Source organism: Aphelocoma coerulescens, chromosome 2 (genome assembly GCF_041296385.1).
Source record: "Aphelocoma coerulescens isolate FSJ_1873_10779 chromosome 2, UR_Acoe_1.0, whole genome shotgun sequence".
In the NCBI taxonomy this organism is placed as follows: Eukaryota; Metazoa; Chordata; class Aves; order Passeriformes; family Corvidae; genus Aphelocoma; species Aphelocoma coerulescens.
Window position 1 is genome coordinate 13,739,683 of NC_091015.1, and position 12,228 is coordinate 13,751,910.

The following is a 12,228-nucleotide window of genomic DNA, read 5'->3' on the forward strand; positions in this document are numbered from 1 at the left end:
AATCTCATCTGCTTAAACCAGTTTCTGTGACAGCCCAGATCAGACTGTTGGCATTAGGGAGAGTAATGTTAGTATAGACAAGCAATGGATTTCTTATAGAGAGAAATAACAAACATATGGATGTACTTAAACATGGGCTTTTGCAGAGCTTTGATTTCCATACTAAATGAAACTCACATGCTAGAATTTTTGTGCTTTGGAAAAGCATTTAATTTTTTCCTAAATCATATCTTAATCCTTCAAAACCTTTAAACTGAAGATATTTTTGAATGTGGGACATCTTTTCTGATATTAAATTAAATCCTTAAAATGGGCACAACAGGAAATGCAAAGGGGCTGTTTTACAGTACTTTCATGAGCTAGCATTTCTGCCTATAAATACTAACCAAAGTTAATCTATATATAATACACAAAAAACTTTTCCTTGATAGGATTAAGATTAAAGCAGACCACATTTCCCATAAAATCTCAGAATTCAGATCTACTTTTTGATATTTAGCAGCTGTTGTTTGATTTGAATGAATGCAATCTTTGCCAGATGTGACATATTAACTTTGCTAATATGAATAATGAGTCTCTGTATACATGCAAATATGATTCATTAGTGTTTATCTAACATATGACAGATATTAAAATTCTTAATCGAGGAAGAGCTAGAAAAAGAAAGCAAGCATAAGAATTCTTGTTGTTTAGTTGGCTTAAAACCTGTATCATTTTATAACCAGGTAATAGACACTTTAGGTCCTCAAAACCTACAGTGCAAGACAACCATTTGATTTAAAAAGAAAAAAGGTAAAAGGCCTTGTATTTCGGGAGAAAACTGGGTTGGAGTGTGCATGCCACTATTGGATCAGTGGTCAGGCTTTTCTCTGCTGGAGGCCCAGTTTAAAATCTGATTGGGTTTCTCTAGTTATTTTTATCTTTAATGCCTACCCGTGGTGGGATGCACCAGCTCTCAGTTATTGCTCCCAAGGAGGGGTCTCAACTGACTGAGAGGTGTGAGGTGTGTTTCAGGCCACCTACATTGCTCTGTTTTCAGCACCTCCAGCAGCAATACATTACATTTTTATAACTACTAAACATCCCCCCCACCCCCCCAAACAGTTATTGACCAAAGAAGCTGCTTTGTTTCCTTAGAGCTGTTTGTTTCACGTGCTCTACTTTTGTATATGCAATGGCATAGGGTGAGAGTGACTTATCCTCCATTTGTGTATCTCACTTTAGAGGGTGGCCTGATAGGACAGGAATGTCACCCACCTAACCTGAGGGACAAAACAGTTTGAGTCATCTCTGATGCTAAGAATGTCTTTGCACAACAGCTTTGCACAACAGCTAAGTGAAATCTTCTCTCTTGCATATATCCTGCCTCATTCTATTGTTTTAAAATAATAAAGAGACAAATTTTATTGGTTTCCCAGTGTATGGGACTTACGATTTCTTAGTATTATGGATACCTTATGAGAAAGAATTACATAATGGATGCTGTATTAAAATCTTCTAAAGACTGAAAATATCTTGGAAAAGGCTGTTGTGTTAGGTTGGAATTCCCCACTATTGGAGCCCAATTACTAAACCTGGGATTTTGCAATTTCCAGTAGTTTTACAGCCAACACTTGCTAGAGAGCTCTTACATCTACCAAACTCATCTTTTGAGAATTTCAGGTTTTCCATTTGGTTAAATTGTAAAGGGAGAAGACACATTTGTGAGGCAAAAGGTTGATAGATTAACAAAATAATAGTTAAACAGAGGCTAACGGGGCTGTAATGTTAGAAGGCTGGACACAACCGAACTTGAAGCAGGTGAATTGAACAGTCAACGGGATCATGCAAGTCATTAGGTAGCTGTGCTATAGTTAATTAATAATGTGAATGTCATCACTGTGGTATCTGTATATATACATACACATATAAGGGTGTGTTGTATGTGTACATGCATATACGTGTGCATACAAGAGCTCTGTAAAAGTTTTCATATATATAACTTGGAAATACAGGTTACCCTTCAAGAGTGGAGATGCAGAGCTTTACAGATTGCTCTGTGAAAGGGAACAGGAGCACATTTCTGTGTACATAGTCACAGAGTAGCGTGCAGACAAGTTTCAGTGGCTGAATAACTGCTGAGCAGGCAGCAGGTCTAAGCTTGCAAGAGAATGAACTTCACTGGAGAGAATGCTGCCAGATTTGTAGCTGCAGTGAGTCACTGAGGAAACCTGTCCTAACTTGACTGAAAATTGCTTCTCCTGTTAGGTGGGCGGAGGGTTTTCTTTGCTGTTCAGTTTCTGTTTTCACCCATCTCATGCTGCTTATTCACCAGCTGAACCCTGATGAGGTCCTGCAAAGGGAAGAAGTCCCGAGCAGTAGCGTGTAAAACATGAACCACCAGCCGATCGAGAGATGCAATTGTCCCACTCTGCTCTTCAATGCTGCAACCTCACCTTGGAAATTGTGTGCAGTTTTGGGCACCGCAGGATAAGGAAGCTATGAAGCTATTAGAGAGTGTCCAGAGGAGAGCAACGAGGATGGTGAAAGGCCTTGAGGGGAAGCCATGTGAGGAGCAGCTGAGGTTACTTGGTCTGTTTAGCCTGGGGAAGATGAGACTGCAGGGAGACCTCATTGTGGTCTTCAACATCCTCACGAGGGCAAGGGGAAGGGCAGGCACTGATCTTTTCTCTGTGGTGATCTGTGACAGGACCCAAGGCCTTAAGTTGTGCCGGGGAGGTTTAAGTTGGATATTAGGAAAAGATTCTTCCCCCAGAGGGTGGTTGGGCACTGGAACAGGCTCCCCAAGGAAATGGTCACAGCACCAAACCTGACAGAGTTCAAGTGTTTGAACAATGCTCTCAGGCACATGTTGTGACTCTTGGGGTGTCCTATACAGGGCCAGGAGTTGGACTTGATCTTTGAGGGTCCCTTCCAACTCAATGTATTCTATAATTCTGTGATAAAAGGATAAAGAGGAGATGCTGTTACTAGTATGATGAGAAAACTAATGACATTCTTACTGTCAAAGTCTATTTTAATGTTGTTTATAAAATTAAATCTGATTTTATGATCAGATCAGAAATGTTGCATAGAAGATTAAGTTATGCGGAAGAGAAAAACAATTTCCCCCATTTATCTTACAGCTTTTTAAAATCTCTCTATATATCAAAACACTGCTCTAAGTTTGCTCTAGTCAGGAAGTTTACATTTACAATGTATTTATGTTGTATTTAAAAAGTGAAAAACTTATCTCAAACGTCGTTTAGCATAAATTGATGCTAAATATGATTTTGAAGCCAAAAAAGTCACCTACATATTTTATCACCAATCGAATTTTTATTACAAATTACATACTTGAGCAGCTTCATTCATCCAACTGAAGTCATTTCAGATGACCTTTTCCTCAGCAGCCTCTGTCTGAACAGAATATTGTTCTGCTGTTAATTGTTTTGGACATAGTGTGTGAAAAATCTTAAGGGAGTTGAATTTTGTTGTTCAGGGTTCACAGTACATAATTTTGCTTGCATGTTTACTTCTGGCCTGTCAAAATACATGAAGGAGTAAATTTCTCCTACAGATCAACTAATCATGAAAATAATGTTGAGGTGTTTGATTGACATAGTGAGGCTGTTAATTTAGAGAGTATCAAGATCAAATGGAAGCTACTGCAATTAGGAAGTGACTGTGTTCTCAGCTGAAATTTTTTAATGCTGCATTTTAGGTTTTTGTGCATTTTTATGCTGTCTCATGGACATATTAAGGAATTTCTGTGATTTGTTACATTTAAATACTTAATGTTCAACACCATATCAGTGCAAATGTTACTTTTTTTGTAATAGGTGTTTTTATATTGATTGGAGAGAGTTGCTGCACATATAATGTTTCTGCACTCTAAAGGGCTTTGGAAAACAAAGGATTCAGTCATTATGAGATTTTTGTTGGTTTTTGTTTTGTTTTTGTCTTTACAACTTTGGTTTAAAGTATTATGATAGCGGGCTAAAAATCTTCCTGCTCATTTCTTTGTGAATTGCTCCTTTATGACATGCTTAGAGGTTCCTTATCACTATATGGTCCTGTTCCAAGGTTTTTATGTGGGAAGTTATGTTCAATATATCATACCTATTAAGACCTTCTTTTCTACCTATTAAGACCATGGTGTGGCAAAAATGTTAAAGTTGGTACTTTCATATCCATAGCCCTTGAAAATTAGTGGTTCAGTTTATATTGAAAGCCACATTTTTAATGTTTGTTCAATTTTTTATTTTTTTTTTAACTCTACCTTCAAGCATATGATACTGGCAGGTATCACACAGATTCTAAAGGGCAAAAGGCTTCTTATGTCCCTAAAATTCTAGACCTAGGTATCATGGTAAAACAAGTGTCCTTAGGTGGGAAAAACTGTGGATGCCTCATGAAGTCCCTAAAGAAATTTAGCCATAGCCCAGTAATGGTAATTTTATTCCTTGGGTGGGTTGAGCAATTTTCTCATGCCTTCAGTACTTCTCATCCAGTGCTGAGGCTGCTGTTTCTCATTTTTTCATGAGCATGATCTGCTTGCTCATGTACAGCTGCTGAGGTGTAGTTTGTTCCAAGTTTTGGCCTCACATTTCACTGTGAGGTGTCTGTAGCCTGATATTGGCTTATTTCCTTATTCAAGATTGCAGGAAACAAGCAAGCATAAGCCTCATGTTAAAACCAGTGCTGAGCTGATAATGCAGCTCTTTGGTCTCACTGAAGAGAGGCAGGGTAGAGGCCATTAGCTAAGTCCTTGGGGATGCATGTGAGATGCTCACTCCAATTGACCCTTTGTCATATAGAAATACACCTGACAGGCTGTGCAAGGAAGCAGTTGAGTTCTGTGCCCTGGAAGGGAGATTGCTTTGCCTGAAGTTTTGGCAGATTTTTTTTAAGATTAGAAAATACTGGTGGAGGAGGGCAATTGATTCTAAATTTATGTCAACAGTAGTAAAATAAAATTCCATAAGCATCTCTGCTTTCTTGGCTAAGCCACACATCCTACCTTGGCTTTATCTCTCTTTTGACTCTCAAGCTTTTATTCCTACTACTATTTATTAAGGAATATGAAAATGATCAGTGTTACAGAAACTATAAGGTAATGTGCAACTGTCTCAGATTGTTTTATTCTGCAGCCACCTGACAAAATGTGGATTCAAACGTATGCTGGAGCTAGTGCTTCTGTGAGCCAAGCAGGAAAATTAGGGTTGTAATTTTCCCATAATTTGGGAAACGTCTTTTAGATAGAGTATTTTTCAATGGACACAATACACCTTTCCATTCCTCACAGCTAGCACTGATTATGCTGTTTTGTGTGGCCAAGAGATGTGTTTGAATAGTGGGATTCATAAGCAAGCCAGCCTAGCTATGGCACTTGGATAAAGGGTGTAATTTTTTGGTTGGTTTTGTTTTTATTTTTTTTTTAATTGATGAACATTGTGCTTTGTTATAAGCAAAAGGAGTTTAGTGCAAAGGGAAGGGCTGGTGAACACAGTAAGGTTCATGCTTTTAACCAAGTGGGAACACATAGACCTCCCGTTTTTCTTCCCTTGGCTGTTGTGGCTCTCTCAGCAGTCTGACTGCCTTCCCTTGTGACATTTTGCACTGCATTTCTAGGTCAGTGGTGACACAAGTAGCATGCTTGTGCCCAAATTGATCATCTCAGTCTGCTGTACTCCACATGGCCTTCACATCTATCTTTGCCATAGGCTGTGTTTGCATTTCCTCAAGTCTTAAGAAACAGGGACAGCTCAGCAGGTGCACATTAACTTCTCATATGCCTTCTCACTCATATGAGTAAACTTTGCAAATAAATCAGTGATGTGGGAAAAGTTGGTGTAAAATCAGTGTCAGAAACAGAGGTGACATGTTGCTAAGATTATGAAAATGTGGCCAGATTAATTCTTCCAGAGAAGAACTGCCAATGCTGGACATTAGTGTGCACCTTCTGCTGTATGTTCTCTTACTCCTTCTCCTTCATGTGGGTGAAAAAATCCCAGCATAGTCAAGTTCACAAGCATCTTTTTGCAGAGAATTGCCTCTAAGGGCATGACTTTTTTCTTTATTGATAAAGTTATAACCAAAAGTGGTTCGAAAGAGGATCAGAAACAAGTGAAGAGCGTCCACTGTAAGGGATGGGGCTAGTGAACAGCCTGTCCCTCCTGTTCCTCCCTTTGGCAGAAATCTCTTGTGCATGAACACTGCTCCTCAGGGCAACGCCACTTTCATTCCTGGGTGTTGTGCCCATGATGTTGCCCCTTGAATATCACTGCTCTGTGGGGTCACTGCAAGGTCCCTGCTCCCAGCCCATTGCCGCCCTGAATTGGGCAGGAGGTGAAGTGAGAGGCCAGGCACCTGTGCTTGTATGGCTTTTGGATGCATGGAAAGGTGTCATTGAGCATCTCCTTGCTGGTGGCTGTGGCAGGCCTGTGACTACAATTCCAGGTGCTCAAAACCTGCGATTGTCCCAGCCAGGCTAAAACTGGGTGTTGAGGACAACAAAGATCCAAAGAAGTGGGTAAGAGGACAGAGGTGAAGGGCAGAGCTGTAAAAACAGGAAAATTGGCACTCAGAGCTGGATTTGATGATAAGCCTGGCAATAGCAGAAAGATGTGCTGTTGCAGACCTCAGCTATGTAGTTTTCTGTTTTTTCCTAGCACAGCTAGTTTTAAATAAAATGAGGTGACTGAGTAATTTCTGAATTTGATTTTCTTGCACTTAGTTTCTCCCTTAGACTGTAAAGCTCAATAGATTTTAAAAATTCTGTAGGTTTGCAAGTAGGAAAATATTTCTGATAAAGCTCTCTTTTGGCTAATGAAATAGCAGCTTACATGTGAGTTAGTATTGATGACAGATTCAGTAATGACATGATTCAATTACTTTACTAGAGAGAGAAGCACTTAGACACAAATGTAAGATATTTCTGAACCTAGGCATCAGCTGGAGGTGATTGAAAATACATGATTTGTGCACATTTCTTCACATAATTACTGTGGAAAATATTGTGGCATTGTAGTTAAAAACAGAGACTTTTGAATGCTAATAGCTGTAGAGGGAAGAGAATTCCCAGAGAAATGCTATTCTATAAGCCCATGCTAATCTCCCCAACAGAAAGCAGAAGAGGAGGAGCTTGTCCTCACACCTGATGGCACCAGGGAATTCCTGACTTTTGAAGTTCCACTGAATGACTCTGGGTCAGCTGGACTTGGCGTGAGTGTCAAAGGTAACCGGTCAAAAGAAAACCATGCCGATTTAGGAATCTTCGTCAAGTCCATTATTAACGGTGGAGCAGCATCCAAGGTAAGAGGGAATATCTGTGTACTTTGGTCTTCCTCAGTTTTCCATAAGTTATTTTGAAAATAGCCATAGATTGAAGAAGAATGAGATCTCTAGTGTTCTCCAATTATACCATCAGAGGTAACATTTAGATTTCTATTCACGTGTTTGCATGTCCCAGGATTTAAACAGCCCTAACAGATTCTCGGGAAGGAACGAGCCATCTCAGGTACAGTTCCATTAGTGTGCTGTTTGAGCAAACAGATTATGATAATAGTTTGAGTGCAAAACTAGAATTGGGATAGACATTTCCCACCGTGGCTGCAATGGAAGCTATTATTCCAGTGTTCATTTGGCCATAAACTCTCAGGACTAAGCATAGTTGGTTGAATATTTTTCTTTTGATTTGTTGTTTTTTGTTGTTTTTTTTTTTTTCTCTCTCCAGTAGACAAAGCTTCTTTTGTGTGTGTTTTATGTAACTATCTATAATTTTTCCTTTTCCAGGATGGCAGGCTTCGAGTGAATGATCAACTAATAGCAGTTAATGGAGAATCATTATTGGGCAAAACAAATCAAGATGCTATGGAAACCTTAAGGAGGTCTATGTCCACTGAAGGAAACAAACGAGGAATGATTCAGCTTATTGTGGCGAGGCGAATAAGTAAATGCAATGAGGTAAAAAGCTTTTGATATCGGGATTGGGAGTTTTCACTTCTGAGGTATTTGTGTTTACAGGAGATCTCATGTTTCCTCTGAGACTTGAAAAATAATATTTGAGAAGCTAAAGAAAGAGAGAATTACAAAATGATCTGAGTTTCAGTGTTAGACATGCTGACGTTATTACTGATCAATAAAGTTATTCTTTTGAGTATTTTTGTCAATGAAAAATGGGAAACACTGAATAAAACTATATTGATTTTGTAATTGGATCTCACTGTTTACGTGATTTTTGTTCAGTGGAATTTTTTATGTAGGTCTGTTAGATCTTTCATTTATAGACTTTGTGTTAACTGACTTGTTTCCTTTGTCACTTCCAGTTTTTTAATTAAGAGTAGAGCTCTTATATTTCATTATTATATTTTATCTAAACAAAAGTTTCATGTAAAGATTCTGCAAAACTTTATACCAATAATTTAGTCATTTTGGATTTTTAACTATGTTGTGTCTTGGCCTTAATTGCAGGGGAGGATAAAATACTGAATTCAGGGTGAAGTGGTGATTCTTCTGATGATTTGCAACTTGTCTTCTCCAGTACAGTGTTAATGTGTTGATGTTTTGAAATTTATTCATGATTTCTAATAGCTTATCTTCTATTTCATGTAAATAATACTATATACTAGGAATATCTGGACATACGATACTGAGAAGGATTGTAGATGCTGTGGAGGACAATTCAGAACAAATTGGAGAAAGGACTGAGTTAAATAGGATACAGTTGAATGGCGGGTCAGAAAAGCATCTTTTCTTTAGAAATCTAAAAGTCAATTCTTTCATTCTGACTAGTATGAGTAGGTTTAATCAGGAACTTTATTTCTTGATCATCATGCTTCAAAAATGATGTGCATAAATTGGTTTAGTATTGCTGCTCCTGCACAGGGGAAAAAAGAATGGTTTACTTTTTAATGCATAAATCTGATCTTCAGAAAAAATCAGTCCATAGTGTAGTATAAAATCATGTCTGAAAAAGACACTAGGGTCTCTAACAGTGTTAAGCTCCTCTTGATTAACTGCTTATAAAAAGCTTTTATACACATACAGGTTTATATATGCACACTGCTAGAAAGCCAGTTTGGATGCACAGGGTTTCTTGCTTAGCATTGAAGGAATTACGACCTTTTTGTATGGGGTGATGTCCTTTTCTAGCCCTAATTCAGACTGTCTTTTGGAGACTGTTCCTTATTTTTACCCAATTTCAGGTGCTACTATGCGTTGCTACATAAACAGGGTGAAATATTTTACACTGTTTCTCTGTTTAGTTTTCTTCTTTTCTAAAAGGTTGTAGAAGATGATCACTTTTCTCCTAGTGAAAGTCTTCTCGATTGAATTTATCCAGACAGTGTTTGTAAACATGACAGAGATAAACTGGCAGTGATGAACCAAAGACATGTCTCCTTAAATCCAACACAATTTTTACTCATTCAAGAACAACTTGGTCCCCTATATCTGCTTGACATTTAGCATGATTTATTTAGCATAAATCATGTGCCAAAACCAGCACAGCTGCAGTAGATGTGCTTCAAGATAAAAGAACTGATTGTGGAAACAGATTTAGATACACTGAAATGTACCTGCACAAGGCCAGGATAGGCCCTGTCTGTCTGGGCCTCCTTTACAGTTTTTGTGCATTTTCCCAACTCCTAAAGAAACTGGCAAGATGAGCCATAATGATTAGGAAAGCGTTGATATGTCACTATTGCTGTAGTAATCATCTTTACAAAGTAACTTTTTAAAGTAAATTTTCCTAGGAATTATTGCTTTTATCACACTCATCCGAAGGAAATACGAGGTCAATACTGTTTGCATATTTTAATATGATGAAAGGACTACTTGCATGGACATAAAGCTGTTCACCTGCTGAGCTGGCAGTATGCAAGAAGCCAGACTTTTCTGGAAGTCTTGCAGTGCCCAGACTTCAATGAAATGAAAAGCAAAGAGAGCTTTTTTTCTTGGTACTTTGCAATTAAACCCAAGTTCCTCCTTAAAGACTGTTAAACTTTAGATATTATTGAAATATCTAAAACTTTATTAAGTTTTAATTTAAACTTTAGATTTTATTGAGCTGATATAATACTGATAAGCTGTGATAATGTTATTTCTGAATGTTGCAGGAATACCATACATGAGTATGGTATTCAGTCAGCTCAGTCCCTCAGTAATGGCCGTGTGGCCTGAGACCCAGCTGGAGACAGCACTGCCTCAGTGGCTGGCCATGTCTTGCAGCCTTGGCTATATTATGCTTAATTCAGCAACACAGATCACTTAGACATGCTCGTATACAAGTTGTTCCCTTGGAGCATTCCAGTAATGGCCACCAGGAAAGATTTTTCGTACTAGAACACAAAAGAAATTTGGCGACAAATTCAGGAGCTTGCAGATTAGAAGCAAAAGCATGAAAAGGGCAGACCCTATCTTAATAACTCCCACCTTTTATCACCATAGAAGCACAGAATCATTTAGATTGAAGATCATTGACTCCAACTGTTAACCCAGAACTGCCAAGTCCACCCCTAAACCATGTCCCAAAGTGCCATATCTACACATGTTTTAAAGACCTGCAGGGATGGTGACCCAGCCACTTCCCTGGGCATCCTGTTCCAAAGCTTGACTACACTTTTCTTAAAATATTTTACCTAATACCCAGTCTAAACCTTCCCTGGCACAACTGGAGACTGTTTCCTCTTGTTCTGTTACTTGTTTCTTGGGAGAAGAGACCAACCCCCACCTCTCTAAATCCTTCTTTTAGGCAGTTGTAGAGAGCAAAAACGTCTCTCCTCAGCCTTCTCTTTACTCTGGGCTAAACACCCCCAGCTCCTCAGTAATGGGGGTCTACTGGTTTTTATTAAATACAAAAATAAATGTTTAACTTTTCAGAAAATATTTCCGTGGTGTTTTTTATGCTCTTCTTTTTGCTCTACAAAGGAGTTGCCATAAAAAAACAGCAGATAAAGAAAAATAAATCCTGTTCAACTGATTCCTTTTCTTTGTTGATTCAGCATTGTATGTGCCCACTTTATGGACAAAAACATAGCTTTGTTTCTTGTTTGTCTGAACTACAGTTAAGTGGAACTGGCTTGGTTATGTTCCCTTTTGTGCATCACCAAGAACAGTGTTCACTCTGCTCTGTTCCAATGTACGGTCAGTCCTGCGAGGTCAGGGCTTGGCTGATTCCCTGCCACGCCATGGAGCACCCACAAGTGTCTCAAAAGGGAAATCTGTACAAGGGGTGATAATGCCAATGTAAAAACGAATTGTGCTAAACATCTGGATGATAAAAGCAGTTCCTGTCTGGATGATAAAAAACCCCACAACAAAATAACAGCAAAAAAGAACAAAAAAAGACCCCCAAGCCTTTTTTCTTCCCTGCCTTCAAGTCCAGTAATTGTTTTGCAATTGCAAAGTCAAACTGACTTCTTTTGAGATAGACTACACAGTCTGCTTCTTTCTTCAGTAACACTGAGTTTTAATTGGATTTTAAGGAAGTTAGTGGTATGAATACAGTTCTTCTGGTTTTAATGTCAGTTTTCATAATCAGCCCTAGGAGTTGCTTAGGAGGGAGAATTAATTTTGCAGCACGGTTCTGCAGATTGTTGTTTCTGCATGTTTCAATTTAGACTAGGATTTTCATGTACTTTTTGTATTTTAGTTGCTGTCTAGAAGTGAGGGACAGTTCACCTCTGTTGTCCTGGGTTGAGAGAGGCAGGCACATTTGCTTCTGATCTACTGCAGAGGCACTGTCTTTGTCAGAGAGCTTTCTTTAGCCTCTTGAACATGAAACTGTTTCAAACTTTGTGAAGTGACCTCAGATATTCATTTCCCATGCCATCATTATTCTCAAACAGCTTCACAAGTTCTCATGTTGTAAACTAAGCCTTCAGAGCAGTTATAGTAACAATAAAAATGTCCATAAACACCATAAGAGTGTTATCTTGACTTCAGAGAGGCAGGGAGGAGATAATTTGTATCATCAGCCCTTCCATAACTGTAGACTCAAAAGAGATCACAAACTTCCCAGAAGATAAAAAGTGATTTTGTGCTGTTGTGGTTTTGCTGAACTGAAGATTTGCCTGTAGAAAGAATTTTCATTGACTCACCAGGAGATAGTGTGTAATCCACCCAGGTTTTCAAGTGAATTGTCTTGTAGTAAATATTGATATAAGCATGAAGTGTGTGTCAGTTATGAATGAACTCCAAGCCAAAGCTGTGCATCTGAGTTTTTCTCCTGTTTGCATTATTTCT

The 12,228-nt window shown here is 38.6% G+C and overlaps 1 protein-coding gene across 12 annotated transcripts in view; it reads left to right on the plus strand.

Moving 5' to 3' along the window:
• The window catches only part of PARD3 (par-3 family cell polarity regulator), a 449,586-nt gene that overhangs the window by 264,891 nt on the left and 172,467 nt on the right, over positions 1–12,228 (plus strand). For all 12 annotated transcript variants that reach the window (XM_069006483.1, XM_069006487.1, XM_069006484.1 and 9 more), the window contains 2 exons: positions 7,108–7,296; positions 7,777–7,947. In XM_069006483.1, the coding sequence (XP_068862584.1) occupies positions 7,108–7,296; positions 7,777–7,947 (360 nt within the window). The remainder of the gene's footprint in view (positions 1–7,107; positions 7,297–7,776; positions 7,948–12,228) is intronic.